Source organism: Camelus bactrianus, chromosome 4 (assembly GCF_048773025.1).
Source record: "Camelus bactrianus isolate YW-2024 breed Bactrian camel chromosome 4, ASM4877302v1, whole genome shotgun sequence".
In the NCBI taxonomy this organism is placed as follows: domain Eukaryota; kingdom Metazoa; phylum Chordata; class Mammalia; order Artiodactyla; family Camelidae; genus Camelus; species Camelus bactrianus.
The window spans coordinates 70,698,403-70,717,584 of NC_133542.1; the positions used below are offsets into that span (position 1 = coordinate 70,698,403).

The window sequence follows — 19,182 nt, forward strand, 5'->3', positions numbered from 1 at the left end:
ACACATTTCCAAATCTAGTTTGTCTCTTACCAGAAACTGGAAAGGGAGTACGTAATTTTTGGTGTAACTATTGGTCCTTCAGTGATCCAAGACCAGACTTGCCCCTGATTTGAGCTCACAAAGTTACTTTCCTCATTGAATTTTTTAAACTTTTTTCCCCTCTATCACAAGTGTAACCGGGGGAAAAGCCAAATGCAGCTAATAAGCATCTAACAAAGCAGCAGCGTGATCCTGCCCTCCCTTCTCCTCCTCCCACATCCCCGAGGGTCCATCACCCCAGAGGCAGCTGTTCTGCTTGTCCTTCTGGTTACTTTTTTGATATTTCTAAATAAGTGCTTAGACGATTATCTCTCGATTATCTCTCGATTCGCGGATATTAGATGTTCTCTATTGACTTCCTGTGGTAGATAAGGGTTCAGCTCTCCCCTCCTGCACACAGTCTCTTCCCCATCCTAGAACTTTTTTTTTTAATGTCCTTACTTGGCAAAATTTGAAATTAGGAAGCCTGTGTTGCCCCCCTGAAAAAATTATTGGCCTATGAAATTAAAAAATCTGCAACCACTGGTAAAGTAGGTGGTTGATATTAATTTGGTATTAATTATTGATATTAATTTGAACATTATTCAGGATGAAAAGTCATTATAAATGTTACAAGGCATATTTCTAAAGTGATGCTTTTACTTGCTTACATCATCTGCACGAGAAGAATGGCACCGCATGATTGTCCTGCTCTCTCCAGTGCCAGAGGACAGTGCTGTGTGGTGATGCGTCCTAGGCTTTATCAGGTGACAAGTGAGGTGATGATTTTCCCAGAGGGCTTCTTCCCAGACGAAGCGGCTGATGTCCTGCAAAAGAAACAAGCAAACCAAACAACCCGCGGTTTGCTTTAACAAAATCTGATGCTTAGTCTTTGAACTATTGAGAGGAACACTCTAATACAGAGGATATATCTTCATGTGATGTGCAGAGGACAGTAATAAAAACCATCCAATTGTTGAAAAACAAACCCAACGTGGAAATTCTAAAGGAATTGGGATTATATCAGACAGATGAGAAAAAGACTGAAAGAAAAGGCAATCGAGTGTTCTTGATAGAATGAGGTAGCATTTCCCATTTTCAGTCAGGGCAGATCAAGGAATTAAACTGAAATGAGAGGTGGGAAGTATTTAGGTGATAAGATTTCAGGTTTTCTACCGTGTTGAGCATCCTGAGACAGTGGAATGTGGCAGCTCTAGGGACTAGGGATGGGGAGAATGAGTCTTTTTTCTCCCCCACCGTAGATTTTTGTTGTGCCAGTCTGAAGGTGGCCTCGCCCTGTGGCTTCTAGTTTCATGATCTCCAGTTGTGCTTTCTGATTCACTGTGGGCTGCTGTTCTGTTGTCTAGTTGTGGAAGACATCAACAAACGCAGAGAGCCGCTGCCCAGCCTGGAGGCCGTGTATCTCATCACTCCTTCTGAGAAGGTAAACCCTCCCCAGAAAGAGCTCTGGCCGAGGTTACATGTGCTGGCTTGGGGTCTGTGTGGCACAGCGTCTGACCTTTCTAGGCTAAGCACGCATTTAACACACTGCTCTGCTTAAGCATGCACCCCACAAATGGGGAAGTGGTGGGTGAAGAGGGCATTACGCTGTCTGCAGTACGGCCACTGCCCGGAAAGCCAGACCAGCTTCCCCGTTTCCCCCCGGCACCCCATCTCTAGTAGAGGTCATTTTATCTAGTGATCCACCTGGAGAGCTTGGGCATTTATGCTTTCAGATTTATTTCATCAATATCCAGTTAGTATTCAAATTTACCTGTCTTATCATTTTGGGGGGTTGGTTCAAATCAGCATCCAAACAAAGCCCTCCTCATTGCTTTTGATTGCTGGTTGTCTTAAGTCTCTTAATCTATGCAGGTTCCCCCGTTTTCATGTTTTCTTTTCACTTTTGGGAACTGGCTTATGTGTGAGTTTCTGCAGATACAACTTAAGTTGCCAGAACTTCATCGCCATGAATCTCCTGGCAGGTTTCTGACCAGTTTCCATTTTTGTGGGTCTCTTCTTAGGAACCCAAGTTTTGGTGACTCCAAAGAACCAGTGCTGTCATTCTGGAATGAGCTGGGTGGCTTTTGTTCATCCAAACTCTGAGATAATCCTAATGTTAAGTCCTCAGAACTCAGTTATGGCCAAACACACAGCAGAAATGCCTTACTGTTGTGCATGAAGCTTGAAGCCTGCATGGATTTGATGCCATTCAGATTTAGGTTCCATTTGCTTCCAGAATTGGATTCAGTTTCCTATTTTTCCCCTCTCCACAGTCTGTCCACTCTCTCATCAGTGACTTTAAGGACCCACCGACCGCCAAGTACCGGGCTGCACATGTTTTCTTCACTGACTGTGAGTACGGCTGTCAGCTGCGCCCCGACCTTCCCGGTTAGCCCTCCTGCACAGCCAGACTGACCCACAACCAAGCCAAGTCAACAGGGAAGAAATGGGTTGTTCCCATGTTTGTCATGATCTTTTATTTTCTCTTCAGAAGACAAATTGCGTAAGAGATAAAAATAAACGCACACAAATACAAACCTACTAGGTCAGGCAGTCCTTCCTGATGAAAAATAACTCCTCTTCTCAGGGCCAGTGTGTTTAATGCTGAGAATAATTTTCCCATGCTAGCTTAGCGTTTCACTGTACAGACCTCCAGATACCACTATAAACTGCAGTGAGTTTCCACCCATTTTTCAACTACAAAGATACTCTGGTGATATTTGTATCAGATAGAACTATATCATTGTCCTAGAATCTGTTTTCTTACTTTGTGGACGTTTTGTGCATGGAGCCTAGTGCAGAAGCATTTTGGTCGATCTTTGTAATATTAAGCAGAGAGAGATGAGTAGGGCTGGAGAGCTAACAGTTCACCCGGTGTTCTCTCTGGGGAAAGCCCCACAGAACTCACCACGGAGAAATGGGGAAAGGTTCTTGCAGAGAATAACTTTACGCTCTTTGAAGATGGGTGGCAAAGAAAGCAGGTAGACAGCATTAGTAAGAAGAAACCAGTAACACATTTCTAGGGACCTGAAGCTATTTGTTGGTTCAGGAGAGTCATGAGAAATCGTGGTTCTCCCACCAAGTGGGTCTTCTGTGCAGCTGAGTTCCTTAGAGGGCCTGGGGAAATGTCTGCATCACATTTCCCAAGGATTTTATTTTTCTTTACTTACTTTATTTTTCATAAGTATCTCAGATGTGTGGTGTTTGTTTATTTTGCAGGCCTTTTCCTTATCTCCTTTCAATTGCTCCTGGCTCTTTTTCTTCCTCTCCTTAATATCAGAAAATAGTTTTTATTAGCTTCCAATATCTCAGTCTTTCCTGCCATTTGTTCCTTTGTTATACATTGAGAGCCTCGTAGATGGTTTTATATTCCTTTTATACCCTAGAGATAGTAAGTTTCAGGATGGAATGAACTTTCTATTTGCCTTTAAAAAATCCTAATAAAATACAGAATTCACCAGACATGTGTGACTGTTGAAATGAGCCAGCAAATGGACAGGAAAACCTACTGTCTTTTTCATTCTCGCAGCTTGTCCAGACGCCCTGTTTAACGAGCTGGTAAAATCTCGAGCAGCCAAAGTCATCAAAACTCTGACGGAAATCAACATTGCATTCCTCCCATATGAATCCCAGGTGAGGCTGCCTGAGGGGGCATAGAAAATCTGCATCCTGGTTATTCTATCAGGCCCAGTCTGAGCAGGAGGGGTGGGGTGTCATAAAGAGAGTTGGGGAGGGAGTTGCTGAGTGCTGGGTTGTGAGTGGATGTTTATGTAATGGAAACAGTGTTCCTCAGGAGTCGACCCAGGATGCCCTCATCTTACTCTCTGGTTCCTTCTGACTTTTTCCAGCCACTGTGCCCTCTTGCTGTTCATTTCACCTCACTCACGGTGTTCACTCCTATTGGCTGCGTCCTTGAATAACCAGAAAGTAGCCAATCCAGAAAGAGCATGGCGGGAGGGGAGGGGAAGGGATCAGACAACACCCATCTGCTGCAAAGGAGACTGTTTTTATGTAGAGATAACCTCAGCTTGTCATGTGCTGAAGGAACAGATGGTAGCCTTCGTCATGATGAGCTGTTAACGCTTCACGTGCCAAAACCTCTCCCCTTGGGAAAAAAACAAAGTCAGTAAACCAGTAAAAGTGAGGCTGATCATTAGAGAATATACAAAATTTGTACCTTAGAATTTTAAGATTGTTAAAATGCCTCTTTCTAGCAAAGAAACAAAAATAACACAACTTTCATGCATTTTGTAGGGGTAAGAGATGCCTGTGGCATGTGGGTCCTTACACATCGGCTTCTAGTGCTGGACAGTGACCAGTTCTTAGGGAAGAAGAGATGGAAAAAATAAAGTGTGAATATTTTAAAAAGACAGCCTCTTTCCCTTCTCCCTTGGCCTAAAGCCTATTCCCAGCTCGAGGGCAGGGATTTTTTTTCCTCTGTGTGAGCCTGTCACCACCTGGATTGAACAAAATCCAACTTTAGCATATCCAACCGTATTATATTTCTTATATTTTTGAAAAGTAATAAACTTAAAAGAAAAAACAAACCCTCAGGTTTGCCAGATCAGGGTAGTTTACATAAGAGAGAGTCTAAGAGAGTACTGATAGCTGGCAGGCTAAGTAGTTTAAGAGGAAATTTTAAACTTCTAGAACCCTCAAAGAAAAAAAAGAAGAAGGAAGAAAAATACCTGCAACATACTACTGAGGATAGGAAATTATTAAATCCATAAAAAGCTGCTTTATCTACCACAGTCACAGCACAGTTTCTAGCTTGTCCCTTATTTACTTGAACTTATAAGGGCCAGTGACACAGACACAGGCACATGCCTGCCTCAGGGCCTTGGCACAGCCATCTCTCCTCAGGGAGTCCCCTGCTGGAGAGAAACCTTGCACCTCCTTCATACCCTTGCTCAAATGTCCCCTCCTCAAGGGGGCCTGCTGTCCTCCCTGCCCAGCCTGCGGGCATTCTGTCCCTGCTTATTTATTATGTTCTCAGACTCTTGCCAGTTTCTCACATACCATAGGACTGATTTTTCATTATATGTATTGTTCATTGTCTGCCTTCTCCTATAAGATTGCACACTCCTTGAGGACAGTAACAGTTTGGTCACTAACGGTCACCAAGTGTTGAGCACAGTGCTTGGCACCCAGCAGATGCCCAGCCACATTTGTGGAATGAATGAAAAGCATTCTGTAGCCTCTACCGAGGTTGGAGAAGACTCTGACCGGTCACCATTCTGGATGCAAACAGGCCTGTATCTATATTTATATATATTTTCCCCCTTCTCAGGTGTATTCCTTGGATTCTGCTGACTCTTTCCAAAGCTTTTACAGTCCCCACAAGGCTCAGATGAAGAATCCTATCCTGGAGCGCCTGGCGGAGCAGATTGCGACCCTGTGTGCCACCCTGAAGGAGTACCCAGCCGTGCGGTACCGGGGGTAAGGCAGGGCACCAGCTTGCCTTCGGCGGCCCCCCGGGGGGCTGCGGAGCAGGGAGCTTCCTCTGGCCCTACAGTGCCTCTGGCAGTTGTCTCCAGAAGATCAAGATTTGAGCCTCCACATTTATAATTATTTTCCAGTGTTTTTGTTACTTTCTAAATTTTATTATGAAATACACTAATACATACAGAAAAGGGCATGAAATACATATATTCAAGTATTGAATATCCAGGTGTGAACCACCATATATCTGCAGCCCAGGTTTCCTACAGTTTTTCATCTCTTTGTCACCTTTAAAAACAAATACCATCTTGCAAAGGATGTTTCAGAGTAAGATAAAATAGAGAAAATTCTCCGAAGGACGGAGTCCCCAGATTTTATGAAGTCATTCACTTTATATAAAAGTCACTTGCCTGCCGTGTGCTAAGTGCTAGGCAGCGGGACTTAACCTGAGGACACAGCCCCTGCCCTTTGAAGCCCCTGCTCCAGGCAGGTAGGTAAGGTGTGTACCAACAGACGTGAGCATGAGCTGTGCACACCTACAGTACAGGCCTGCGACACCGGTGCCTTAGGATGGTACAGGCCACAGGCCTGGGCGCCTGGAGCAGGGAGAGGGCCCTTTGAGTTGAGAGGAGCAAGGACAGCTTCAGACCGGAGGTGACATCTGAGTTAGATCCTGGAGGACGGGTTTGGATCTCAGTAGCCCGATGAGGAGCAGAGGGCGTTTTGTGTGGACACTGGGCTGAGCAGAAGCGTAAAGGTAGGAAAACAAAGGGCGAGTTTGAGGAGCCTTGGGAGTCTTGTACTGTGCACGTGCAGGCAGTGGGGCAACATGAAGCCATTTCTGGAAGCCTCGGATGACAGATGTGGGATCCTGCCCTTCCGTGGTTCTCCCTGGACAGCCTTTGGGGGATTTGCACAGGGGAGTGAAGGCAGTGCTGTGGGGGTGTGAAGACGTGGGTGTGAGCGAGAGTCACAGTCCCACAAGGAGAAGCCAGAGGCGGTGGGGTCCCTGCGGGAGGAGCTGAGGACCTGAGCTGAAAGTGCCAGGCATCCTCACCGCCTGCTGGTCCGCGGGAATGTGCACCGCAGAGCAGCGCCTCCTCCCTGCCCTCCTTAGGGTGCTCCTGACAGACAGAAGCCCACCTCCTGGCAGAGCAGTGGGGGTTTGCGGTTCACTCGTTGAGGGGCTGGGGCTGGGAGCAGCGCTGCAAGGAACTAGACAGTCATTTCTGTTCCAGGCACTGAGCTAAGTGTTTTCTTTGTCCTTTCTGACTGCACATGTAATATGAGTATATTCTCATTGTGGAAGAGCAGTGCAGATGAAGCTCGAGTCCCCCTTGACCCTTCCGTGCTGGCCTGCCTTCCTCCCTGAGGGCAGACAGTGCCGCCGACTGGGGCACCAGCCGCTCACCCTCTGCTGCTCTCCTTTGTCAGGGAATACAAGGATAATGCTTTGCTGGCTCAGCTAATCCAGGACAAGCTCGACGCCTACAAAGCCGATGACCCGACAATGGGGGAGGTGAGTCCTGACCTAGCCCACGTGTTTCTCGCCGAGCGACCACGGTGTTCGTGTGGCAGCCCGGGCACGGCTCGGTTTGGTTGCTCACAGAGCGTCCGTGAGCACCCCGTTCCCATGCAGTGAGCTCCCGGGAAACACTCAAGCCCTCGGGCAGGCAATACAGATTCTGCTCAGTGCAGCCCAGTGACCAGCTTGTTCCTGTTGGCTGGAACTTTCCCAGTATTAGCACTGGAAGTCCTGCGTCCATCCCTCAGATGGTACAGTATCAAAACCAGAAGATTGACATTGGTACATTCTCCAGACCTTATTCAGATTTCACTAGTTTGTACACATGCTCGTGTGTGTATGTACAAGTCTGTGCAGTTTTATCACAAGTGTAGATTCACGTAACCATCACTGCAGTCAAGACACAGAACTGTTACATCACTATCTTTATTTAAGAACTGGCAGCCCCAGATTCTGGGAACCCCCTCAGTCCCAGGCCGGCTGGATGGTGGGTCACCCTATGTATAGCTGAACCTAGGTGGCGCTCCCCTTCATAGGCTCTCTTTGGACCTCAGCCGCAGTTCTGGATCTGCTTCAGAGGACCCTCGTTATGAAATAGACACATGGCGTGTATCAGTGTCCCTGCCCAGCAGTAAATGGACTTAGTGCTGTCTGAGTCAGAATTCACTTCCTGTGGCCACCTGTTACAGGAGCGGTAGCAGTGCTAGTCGGGGAAGCTGGAGTCGTGTGGGGTGGCTCCTGAAAGCACTCCCTGTGTCCTTCCTTCCAGGGCCCAGACAAGGCTCGCTCCCAGCTCCTGATCCTGGACCGTGGTTTCGACCCCAGTTCCCCCGTGCTTCATGAATTGACTTTTCAGGCGATGAGTTACGACCTGCTGCCTATTGAAAATGATGTATACAAGTAAGCACACGGACCCGGGGTGACTGCAGCTTTGCAAGTGAGCCGAACACACCTCCTAGGAAGGGCAGGTGCATTGATCCAGTCTTGCTAAGCCTGCAGTCTCTTCTGTGAGGTCCCAAGTTCCCAGTTGTACCACCAGCCAGAAACTCCCGCCCCTTTTTGGGGAGAACAGGAACTTTAGATCTTTAGTTTGTAGCCTGCTTGGGTGTGTTAGTATGTTGACTTTTGTGTGTGACAGCTTATCTTATTCAGAATTGAAACTTCTTAACTATAGATCATGAAATATGTTGATAAAATATACCAACAGGTGTTACTTACTGAATTTCATTTGCAGTTTTCTTCATTATAAACAACATTTTTCTTGGTAGCAATCATCAGAAACTCAGTCTCTAAAACTTACTTTTCTTTTTATGGGAACAGACTATACTGTTGTCATGTTATTTGTTTTATAATATTAATCATAAAGATAGTGGTTTCAAAATGAAGGTCCCCAAAATATGACTGAATCTCAGCTTTCCCCCTTTTGGTACTTCTAATACTTGCTTTCCTTTAGACATTCATGATTTCACATGTGAAAATTTGCTGAGGGTTGGTTGCAGGCAGCTGCGGAGTGCTATTTAGGTCCCACACATTTGAGATGGTATCCTGGTCCTTTCCCAGCAAAGAGCAAGTGCGGTCTCTGCCTTTCCCTTACAAGTCCCTCTGAACCCAGGTTCACGCCTGAACCAGGTGGCTCCGGTGGAGCGCCTATCAGCTGAGCCTGGAGATTTTAAAACAGGACTTCAAGCCAGTTTGACACTGATTAGACCTTTGGGTATCTCCCTGCCCAAGAAATTGTTAGCCTTGTTAGATGCAGCAGACCTGACTCAGACAGTGATGCATCAGATCATTTGGATGAACATCCATCTGTTATAACACAGGGGGATGGATGAATTTTGTGGGACATCTCCCCTCTAGGTACGAGACAAGCGGCATCGGGGAGGCGCGAGTGAAGGAAGTGCTCCTGGACGAGGATGACGACCTCTGGATAGCGCTGCGCCACAAGCACATCGCGGAGGTGTCCCAGTAAGAGCCCCCAGGCCTCAGCCAGCCCCGCCCCTGCTCCAGGGCTCACCCCTCTGACCCAGGCGATCACAGTCGATGGTGCCCATTCTCAGGGCAACTTGAGCAGAGCTCACCAGTGGAGGAATTCGTGCTTCAGCTTGGCCACATGCTAACCAGTGATGATGAGTGCCTTCTGTTATCTGAGCTCAGGCTACGCCGACTTCACGAAGTTAGAAAACCCATTCTGTGTTAGAATTGCTTTTAGAATTTTTAGAAAGCATTTGTAGCTCTCTCAGCAAAATGCTCTATAAACACTAAACACTTAAAGCCAGTTTGTTTCATTGAAAGATCCAGACTCCACTACACACAATTTGAGTTTCTTTTATGTAGCTGGTGTGTCCCCTTCCTCCCTGTTGTCATACCTAAAATTTCTGGGCAAGAGTTGATGTGCTGATCCATGTACTGAACCAGTACCTTGCTCTGAAAATGTTTCAAAATGTTTCTAACACTGGAAGTTTTTAATAAGACCTTTAAACTGGAGACAAGCCTGCTTTTGCAGAAGGACACATTCTGCTACATTGAGTTGGTGATAGCCTCAGGAAGTTCAAAAGGAAGAGAGAAGAAACTACAGCCTGGTCAGTTCTGTTGTTTAGAAAACCGATCTCCAAACTCTTTGGATCACTCAGCTTTAGAAAAATGTTAATTCCCATTTCCAGTATATAAGTTTATTTATGCATTAACCGTATGCTTTATTGTACCAATATGTTTATTTCACAGCATATACAAAAAGATAAATTTGAAAAAGATAAGTAGCTGTTCTAGTATTTTCTTCTCTGTTCTCAAATCACCTTGTACATCCCACTAGGGAGACCCCTGATCTAGAACATTAGGAAAATGATGTATCGCTGTCTCTCCTCTTAGAAAACCACTTTAAATGTGTACCTTCCGGAGCAGGAAAAGTCACCACGTGTTCCTAAAGGAAGGAGTATTACTCCTGTAGCGCCCATACAGAGGCACTTGGTGCCGCCTTGAAGCTTAGCTGCCTCCTCTCTTCCAGGGAAGTCACTCGTTCTCTGAAAGACTTTTCTTCTAGCAAGAGAATGAATACTGGAGAGAAGGTAAGCCTGTCCTCACGCTCCAGTGCCCTGTAGGTTAACCCTTGCTTTCTCTCCAGGGGACAGGGAGGATGCCTCCTCAGCACAGGACTGGTGAAAGGGGGCGGGGGGACAGGCCTCTTTTCATCCGATAATTGTTTTGCTTTATTTTTGTATTCCAGATTGAGATCTGGAGGCCCCCCCCCCTTTTTTTTTGATATTTGTAGAGAGCTGCTTTTTGTTACCCTGAGGAGTAATATTTACTGTTTTGGATCATGATACACTTTAAGCCAGGAGAACTTGTGGAACCTTTTTTGGCTCGTGGTAGAATTAGGATCCCCTTACTTACCTGGGCTTCTCCTTATCCTGATGTTTATCGGAGGGTTTACTCCTCTTAGTCAAGGGAAATACAGGTCTGATTGTGTCACTCCCTTGCTTAAAACCTGGTGGTGACTTCCTCATCCCAGCAGAACCAAACCCCACCATGGACACGCCTTGCAGCGCCCAGGTCATCAGGCCCCATGGACTCTAGTCTCATCTCTGCCTCCTTCCTCCTTGCACCCTTGCTCAAGCCATGCCTGAATTCCTTGCCTGGCCCTTGCCTTGTGAGGTCCCTGTCCCTTGGCTCAGGCATCGTTTTCTCTGGGAAACCAGGGAGGTGCCTCTGCTCTGTGCACCCACGCTGGTGATTCCTCCAAGAGTGCTGAGCCACTCGGTTGTAATGGCTCCCCTGCTCATTGTCAGCTCCATGAAGGCAGAGATTCTTTTTTGTTGTTTTCGTCCTTGTGTCTCCAGCACCTAAAAGTGCCTGGTATGTAGTAGTCATTCAATCAATTTTTGTCAGCTACGTGAGTGGGATTATGTGGGTCACCCAATTAGAAAGTAAACAGACCCCTCCACTTGTCAGGGTGCAGATTCAAGCCTTTTCTCCCCTTCTGCCTACTTTCTACCGATCTACACACCTACAGCCTTTCTGCCGGGGTGAAATGTGGACCTGATGCCAAGACCACTTGAGCTGAGTGTGCAGAAAAGCGGTATATAGAGGAAAGATTGTTCTTCCCTGGCAAGAATTGTGCTCTCAATAACTTTCTAGTCCAGCAAATAAAATACAACTTTGCTAGACTTCAGAGTTCAGTTCCCCACCTATGATACAGTCATGGTATTTAAGTCAATAATTTTGGGGGGCCAGAGACCTGAAAATCTAAACACATGTGGTCTTGTGTTTAACAGATGCATTTCAGGGGTTATAGAGTGTGCACTCAGGATGTCCAGTGCTGGCTGTTATCCTGTCCTGTGCCCCACCCACCTTAGCTCAGGGCCACTGGGTGAGACCATATGCTTTCCTTTCCCTATAGACTACCATGCGGGACCTGTCCCAAATGCTGAAGAAAATGCCCCAGTACCAGAAAGAGCTCAGCAAGGTATGACGATCCAAAGTGATCAATTCGAACTGTGAGTATAAACAACTGCAAAAAGACTCCTCAAAGCCCCACTGTGCTGGTCACTGAAATCCACAAATTTTTAGTCATCTCCAGTTTTTATTAGAAAAAAATGAATGGTTGGGAAGACAGCTTATTTCCTATGACTTTCTTTTCTCCTCTTCCTCTCTTTTCCTCTGTATCCTTCCAATTCCTCACCCCATGGGCCTCACCCCAGGGCTGCTTGAGTGTCCTCATGACATGGCAGCTGGCTTCCCCAGAGTGAGCGGCCCTAGAGAGGGAGCTCGGGGAAGTCACAGTGATCTGGGAGTCACACGTCACTTCCTCCACACTATTCCTTAGAAGCGAGTCACCCAATCCAGCCCGCGCTAAGGAGAGAGGGTTGAGCTCCACCTCCTGGGGGGACGAGTATCAAAGAATTTGTGAATGTGTGTGAAACCATCCTACCACCCTCTCCCCGACACACACCACTCTCTCCGTGGTCGGGTATGTGAACCTGATTGGACGCATGTTTCATCTCCTTTATGAGGCTGGAGACGCCTTGGTGCCTAGCAGTAGTCAGTGCCCAGTAGATTCTGCGTGAGTCAGCGGGCGATCCCTTGACCACACACCCTCTGCTTCGTCCTAGTATTCGACCCACCTGCACCTGGCCGAAGACTGCATGAAGCATTACCAAGGCACTGTGGATAAACTGTGCCGCGTGGAACAGGTAGGGCCATTTCCTTCTCTTTCTGCCGGGCCCATTTCTTTGCCTAGCTGAATTATTACTTCTGACCTTGACCATCCTGCAGAATCATAGGAAATAGAAATGAGAAAGTCTGCTAGATGGTGTTGCCTCAGCCCTCTGGAGCCAGTTCCACAGTCAATGGTAGGGACTAGATTAGTCTGGAGTGCTGTGCCGTTTGGGTTTTGCATGTCTGACTTGCCAGAGGCTCCCTGGGTTGGCAGAAAAGAGGTATGGAGCACCGAGCCCTCCCTTAATGGGGCTGGCTGAATTTTACCTCTTGAATACCTTTTCCTCCTGCCACAGCCACTCCAGCTCAGAGACCTAGAGGCTGAAAGGGGACAGTGCAGCCCAGGGTCAGCAGTGCGCCCACTGCCTCCCAAGTCACAGTTAGGATTGGAGCTCTGTCCCTGTCACTGATCTGTGTGTGTGCTTGCATCTCTCTGCTTTATGTTCCTTGTCTGCGAAGGGACGTAACAACGCTGCCACATTTTCCAGGAGTGCTGTGTGGCGTCACTAATCCTGGCACTCCGGTCCTCGTGCGTGATAACATTACTCAGCTGCAGTCGGCTTTTAAGGGAAGAGAGGGCACTTGACAATTCTGAAACCTCAGTGGGAGGTCCCTTTTCACAGAAAAAAACAACTCGAGTTCTCAGCGTGTGGCTAAGACTTAAATCTCCTGGTCTGATGTGACAGGCTCAGCTTAGGTTTGTGAGATCAGCCCTGATTCATGGGCTGTCTTCTGCGGGGAAGTAGCCCTGCTGAAATCCATCCATTTCACAGGTGATCTTCACGAACACAAGGTGTCTTCTCCAGAAGACCTTGACTGCCCAGGAAATAGGTTATCCCAAGATCAGTACAAGTGCAGTTGGGATTAGTCCTTGGAAGTTTAACTTTTTCAGAAGTTCTCAGTGATTGTTGAACTAGTTACATCAACTTTGAGGGAGTATGAGAGTCAGGTCCTGCTGAACAAATGTCTCTTGAGGCTGCACTGAGGGGTGAAAGGGCCTCGGAGAGGGGCACTGCCTTCCTCTGACCCAGGCTGGGAAGAGACCTGAACTTGAGATCATACTTGTTAGCCAGGGGCTCCTGGGATCTTGGGAGAAAAGGGGGAACCTTATGGCAACCTCAGTAAGAGCTACAGAGAAAGTTGCAGCTGCTGGTCTCAGAACAAGAGCAAGTTTGCTGACACTGATGTGCTGCTTCCTCAGGCCTGTCAATAATGGATCCGCCTCTCGCCTGAGCCATGAAGGGGGCGGGGGTGCCGTAGACCATGCCCGCTTCACTCTTTCCCCTTCAGTCCCCTTGTCGGCCCCTCCTCTCCCCTCATCTCTCGCAGTGGGATTTGCAGGTTTGGAAGCCCATGTTTTTCTTCTCCTCTCCCTAAAAGTGACTGAAAGATTAAAAGCAGAGGTTAAAAACCTAGATTAATTAAACTCAGCAAGCACAGCCTCCAGTGCCTGGGGAGCAAAGCAGAGAGTCCAGCCCGGCAGAGGCACCTTAAAGTGCCAAAGCTTTCCACGTGTGAGAAGCACATCCCTGTGAGCCCCGATCCCTCTGCAGGGCTTTGTACCCTTGAGGACCTACTGGGATTGAGGCTGTTTGCGAAGAATTGGCACAGACGTATCAGCACTCACCTGGAGGGAACAGCTTATCTTTAAATAAGATGGCAAATCAATGTGGTATCTGTTTTTGGAAAGTGAATCTTGGGACTTGGCTCAGTTCTCACGGATGCTGTAGGCACCAGTGCTGATTACAGTGCATCATGAGAGCACAGGTTCCTGTTTCGGACCTTCCCCAGCCAAGCTCCAATTCCTAGGCATTTATGATCAACCAGTTTTCTAATAGTTACCATCTACCCAGACTGTCACCAGAAAAGGGGCCAACGTGATGTGTTTTGTGCAGGACCTGGCCATGGGCACGGATGCTGAGGGGGAGAAGATCAAGGACCCCATGAGAGCCATCGTCCCCATTCTGCTGGACGCCAACGTCAGCACTTACGACAAAATCCGCATCATCCTTCTCTACATCTTTTTGAAGAACGGTAGGAATGGTGGAATGCAGAGGACGGGATAGGCCCTTTGGAGGGGAAATGAGGCAGCTGAGAGAGAGAACAAAGTGGAAAACAGTGTAGAAGACAAGGCAAAGGGTGTTTAGTAAGAAGATCCTTCACTTCAGGGAAAATGTGATGTAGGCAGATCAGTCCCAAGTAGAGGCTGAGAATCTCCCAGTGAGTCTAGAGTTAATTGAAGGTTCACAGTATTTCAAAGAGGATGGGGTGGGGACGGCAGGGAGAGCCTTTACAGCCAGTTTATCAGCAGATCTGCCAGAAGCTTTTAACTTGCCTCACATTTGCAAACTGTGCCTTTAAATCACTGATTTTTACCCACATATAGTTGCCCATAAGTGTCCACTATGAAAAAGATAGGAAAAGGGACTCTCTTGTCCAAGTTGACTGTGATGGGCCAGGGGTGGCGGGGACTGCTGAGAAGCAGGGGACAGATGGAAACACAGACTGTGAAGGGCAGTTGCTGACGGTCATAGCCCAGGATGGAGTGGCTGGAGTAGAACTGGGGTTCTGAGCTTGTCTGGTCTCACAGTCAAGTTGATGCGATGAGCAGGTTAGCTCCCACCAGTCCCGAGGAGAAGGGGCACGGGCCCCACACACCCTTGGCTCTGCTTCTGAGTGTGTGACGTGCAGTGGTGGGCACAGTGACTGGGGGTCTGTCCTTTCAGGCATCACCGAGGAGAACCTGAACAAGCTGATCCAGCACGCCCAGATCCCACCAGAGGACAGCGAGATCATCACCAACATGGCGCACCTCGGGGTGCCCATCGTCACAGACGTGAGGGCCAGCCTGGGGGCGGGTGGGGCAGAAGGGAAGCAGCGGGTTTCCTCTCTTCTCCCCTAACGTACTTAAGGCAGCTTGTGATATACTCAGCATCGAGAAGGAGAAAACAGACCCAGTCAGAGGAATGTAGGCATAGAGGCAGAAATAAAATCAAGGTGTAGCACCAGGAACCCAGACAGGCACACCAAGCAGCCACACACGCTCATTAAGCTGAGCCGTGTCTGTGAACCAGCCTAGAACAGGAGTCACGCCCACTTCACCCTGCGGGTCTGGGGTCGGTCCGGCCCTGCCGTGGGACACGCAGACTCAGCACCTTCCTTGAGGGTGAGAGTGTGACAGTGTCAGGCTGTCCTGCCACCTCTGAGTCTGCTGCGCTGGCAATGACTCAGGACCCAGTCGGGGCAGGTTGTGTGGGGGGCCCACAGCAGTGAGCTCTGGAAGAGGCCGGGGCAGGGGTCTAGGACTCTCCTGAGCCCTCCGCTAGGAACCTCGCTGGTGGAAACCCCACTTCCTGCGGGGAGTTGGTTCACACCTCAGTGCTAATACAGCAGAGTTGTAGGGGCCCTCCTTCTGGAAGCCTAGAGTTAAAAGCTCTGTTCCAGAGACCTGTGACTGGGGGTCGTTTGGTGTTTTCAGACCCTTGTTCACAAAGGGACCAAACGAGAATGGAGATGATTCATTCAGTGCATCCTGTGCAGTTGAAGCAAAAGCAAAGGATAAGTCATGCCAAAGCAGTATTTTTTACTATAGTTGACAGCAAACTATTTTTTAACTGCCTGTTTAAAAAAAAAAAAAAAAGGCATATGTTTGCCATTTTTCATGGCTTTAAAGAACTAAGTTTGCTCCAGATTCTTGGGCTGGAGCCCACGGGGCATATTCTGGACTTTTCCAGGAAAACCTCCCCACCTCTTAGTCTTTGACAGGACTGACTCCCTGAAGGGAGTCCTGGGGGGAAGCCCAGGGGCCAACTCAAGTCTCCTCTCGTGTGTCTGCCTTCAGTCCACTCTGCGTCGTCGGAGCAAACCGGAGCGGAAAGAGCGCATCAGTGAGCAGACCTACCAGCTCTCCCGATGGACCCCGATCATCAAAGACATCATGGAGGTCAGCGCGGGCCTAGGGCTCTGCATCTGAGGCTTCCAGACTCACCTGCCTCAGGAGGTGGTGACACCTGGATTTTCTCTCTCTGGGGATTTGCAACCAGGCCTCAGAGGGTTTGTGAAGTGAGCAGTCCCAGGAGACTGCTAGATGCAGATCCCCTGGATCCGCATGTTTTAGCCCCGTAGTAGAGACCCCTCGATGATACCACATCCAAAGGAACCAAACACATCACAGCATCTGAAGGTCGTATGAGTAGCAAGCTCCACGCTGAGGGTGCAGCGGGGTGGAAGGGCCTTGGTAAAGTGACCGCAGCCCGCCCTCTCCTTCTCCTGCTGCTCCCCAACAAGCCCTCAGGTCAGCCAGGGACCCTGCCAAGCATGCTTCTGTTCAAACCCACCCCTTGCCTGGAATGTTCTCAGTCTCCTTCCCACCTTCTGAATTCTGCCTCCCTGCAAAGTCCCCATCTGGTCACACCGTCCCCATATTCTGACCCACCTGTCTGACCGCCCGGCACCACAGAGGCCTCCCTAGACGCCAGCATGTGTCAGGGATGCTCTTGACATGTGTGTGTGCTGCTTGCTGTGTTGGGTCATCTTTCTAGACCTTGGCCCTGTGCCCTCACCTGACCTGTCCTCTGGCACCATGCCTTATGCATAGTAGGTGTTTTGTGTCTGTGAATGTAAGGTAGCTCAATGGTGTCCCTCTCTCCTTGTAGCTTAAAGAAACCCTGTGTAGAATCCTGCCCCACTGGAGCTTTGGGGTGAGACTTGGAGGTGATCTGCCCAACTCCTGCCCTCGACAGGTGGACAGGAATAGGGTCCAGAGAAGGGACCTGCCTGGGATCCTTTGTTAATTCATAGCAATCCAGGTGTTCCCACTGAATTGTATGTTAAAATAAATATATTTTAAATATATATAGTGAGTCAGCTTCCTATTTGTAAAACCCACAAACCAAAAGGATGGGTGAACATGAGACATCTAGAAGCCAGTTACGTTTCTTTGCTTGGCAGAATAGGCAAGCCAACCCCTCTGTCTCATTCCCTCCTTTGTTCTCCGCTCCCCTTTCCTCCCCCTCCTCCCTAGTCCCCCAGGAGACATGTGTGGGCTTCACATGGTAGCTGTTAGGAGTGCAGACTTCTCAGCACCAGTGGGTGGACAGCTGGATCCACCCACTAGATAATTAGGCCCTTGGAAAACCGAGGGTGTAAGGCCTTCTCTTGCCTGAGAGACTGTTTGTGCCTAGTCTTTACAAGACTGACGGCAAGTGTCAGTTTATTGGGCAGAATGCGACATTTATAGCCTCACATAGGATATAAAAGGGGAGAAAAAAGAACAAATTGAAAGAGAAGCAAGAAAAATTAATACACGTTTTCTCCTCTTAAAGAGCAGACCTACAACCTTAGTATCAGCCAGCTATGGAGCGTCTGGTCCATGGCTGAAAGCACCCGGCATCCAGCAGCGGGCAGGGGAGCTCCAAGCTCTGGTGGTTGCAAACCTGGCTGTGGTTTCTGCTAAGTGGCTTGTTCTTGGAATTGTCTTCCCTTGGTTCTGTCAGCCCTTTCCAAACAGATGGCAGGTCTAACAGCTGTCTCTCTTTTCTCCAGGACACTATTGAAGACAAACTTGATACCAAGCACTACCCTTATATCTCGACCCGCTCCTCTGCCTCCTTTAGCACCACTGCTGTCAGGTAAGTGAGAAAGCCCAGCAAACAAGAGGGGAGCCAGTGGGACCATGTCTGGCTGGATGGCGGCTACACGGTAGTCCTCTTGTGACACCGCATGATCCCTGAGAACCCACCCCCACCCCAGCTCGTCACAGCCAGAGTGCAGGCCAGGCCCTTCCAGCGGCTGTGAGGCCCTTCACTCCCTGGCTTCCTGTTCCACCCTGGCTCACACCTCACTTCTCACTCCTCCCTTTTCTCATCCACTTCAGCCGTATCAGCCTCCTTGCTCTTCCCTGAACATGCCAGGCTTACTTCTGCCTCAGGACCTTTGCACTTGCTTTTCCCTTTGCCTGAAATGATCTGTCCCTAGAAATATCTATATGCCTACCTCTTATCTCCTCTGGGTCTTTAATCAAAAATTACCTTCTCCCATCCTTCCTAACCACCCTGTTTAAAATTACGGTTCATCAATGTTCCTAGCAGCATTATTCATACGAGCTCAAAAGTGGAAATGACTCAAGTGTCCATCAGCTGATGAATGGATAAACAAAATATGGTATATTCATATAATGGAATATTATTCAGCCAAAGATAGAAATGAAATACTTATCCATGCTACAACGTGGATGAACCTTGAAAATATTATACTAAGTGAACGAAGCCAATCACTAAAGCCCACATATTGTTTGCCTCCATTTATATGAAATGTCCAGGGCGGGCAAGTTTGTAGAGACAGAAAGTAGATTGATGGTTGCCAGGAGCTGGGGACGGGGGTGGGGAATGGGGAGCAACTGCTAATAGGTACAGAATTTATTTTCGGGGACAATGAAAATAGTCTAAAATTGATTGTGGTGATGGTTCACAATTCTGTGACTGTACTCAACACCATTGAATTGTATGGTTTAATTGAGTGAATTGTATGATACATGAATTATCTCTCCATAAAGGTGTCACAGAAAATAATGAGAAAAATCACAGCCCCACCACCACTTCCTGTCTCCCTTCCCTGCTTTATTTTTCTCCATCCATTTACACCATCACTTAGTATTTGCCTTGTTTACTGCCAGTCTCCCTGACTAGAATGTCAGCCTCACAAGGGCAGGGATTTGTGTCTGTTTTATCCTCGGTGCCTAGAACAGAGCCTGGCATGTAGCAGGCACTTGGTGTAGTCTGTTGTCACTTTTCATTCATTCATTAATTTTAGTAAGAAAGGGACGAGTAGGTCATCTGAATAAAGACACATTTCTCAGATGCATTCTTTTTTTGGGGGGTTGTAATTAGGTTTATTTATTTACTTACTTTTTTTTAGAGAAGGTACTGGGGATTGAACCCAGGACCTTGTGCATACTAAGCATGTGCTCTACCACTTTGAGCTAT

At 48.1% G+C, this 19,182-nt stretch overlaps 1 protein-coding gene across 2 annotated transcripts in view; it reads left to right on the top strand.

Annotated features, from left to right (window-relative positions):
* STXBP1 (syntaxin binding protein 1) overlaps positions 1 to 19,182 on the top strand; it is a 62,290-nt gene that overhangs the window by 32,260 nt on the left and 10,848 nt on the right. For both annotated transcript variants that reach the window (XM_074362268.1, XM_074362267.1), the window contains exons 4-17: positions 1,386 to 1,462; positions 2,295 to 2,373; positions 3,551 to 3,654; positions 5,312 to 5,460; positions 6,898 to 6,982; positions 7,758 to 7,888; positions 8,846 to 8,953; positions 9,990 to 10,050; positions 11,382 to 11,447; positions 12,094 to 12,174; positions 14,095 to 14,233; positions 14,926 to 15,035; positions 16,041 to 16,142; positions 17,744 to 17,829. In XM_074362268.1, the coding sequence (XP_074218369.1) occupies positions 1,386 to 1,462; positions 2,295 to 2,373; positions 3,551 to 3,654; positions 5,312 to 5,460; positions 6,898 to 6,982; positions 7,758 to 7,888; positions 8,846 to 8,953; positions 9,990 to 10,050; positions 11,382 to 11,447; positions 12,094 to 12,174; positions 14,095 to 14,233; positions 14,926 to 15,035; positions 16,041 to 16,142; positions 17,744 to 17,829 (1,378 nt within the window). The remainder of the gene's footprint in view (positions 1 to 1,385; positions 1,463 to 2,294; positions 2,374 to 3,550; positions 3,655 to 5,311; positions 5,461 to 6,897; positions 6,983 to 7,757; positions 7,889 to 8,845; positions 8,954 to 9,989; positions 10,051 to 11,381; positions 11,448 to 12,093; positions 12,175 to 14,094; positions 14,234 to 14,925; positions 15,036 to 16,040; positions 16,143 to 17,743; positions 17,830 to 19,182) is intronic.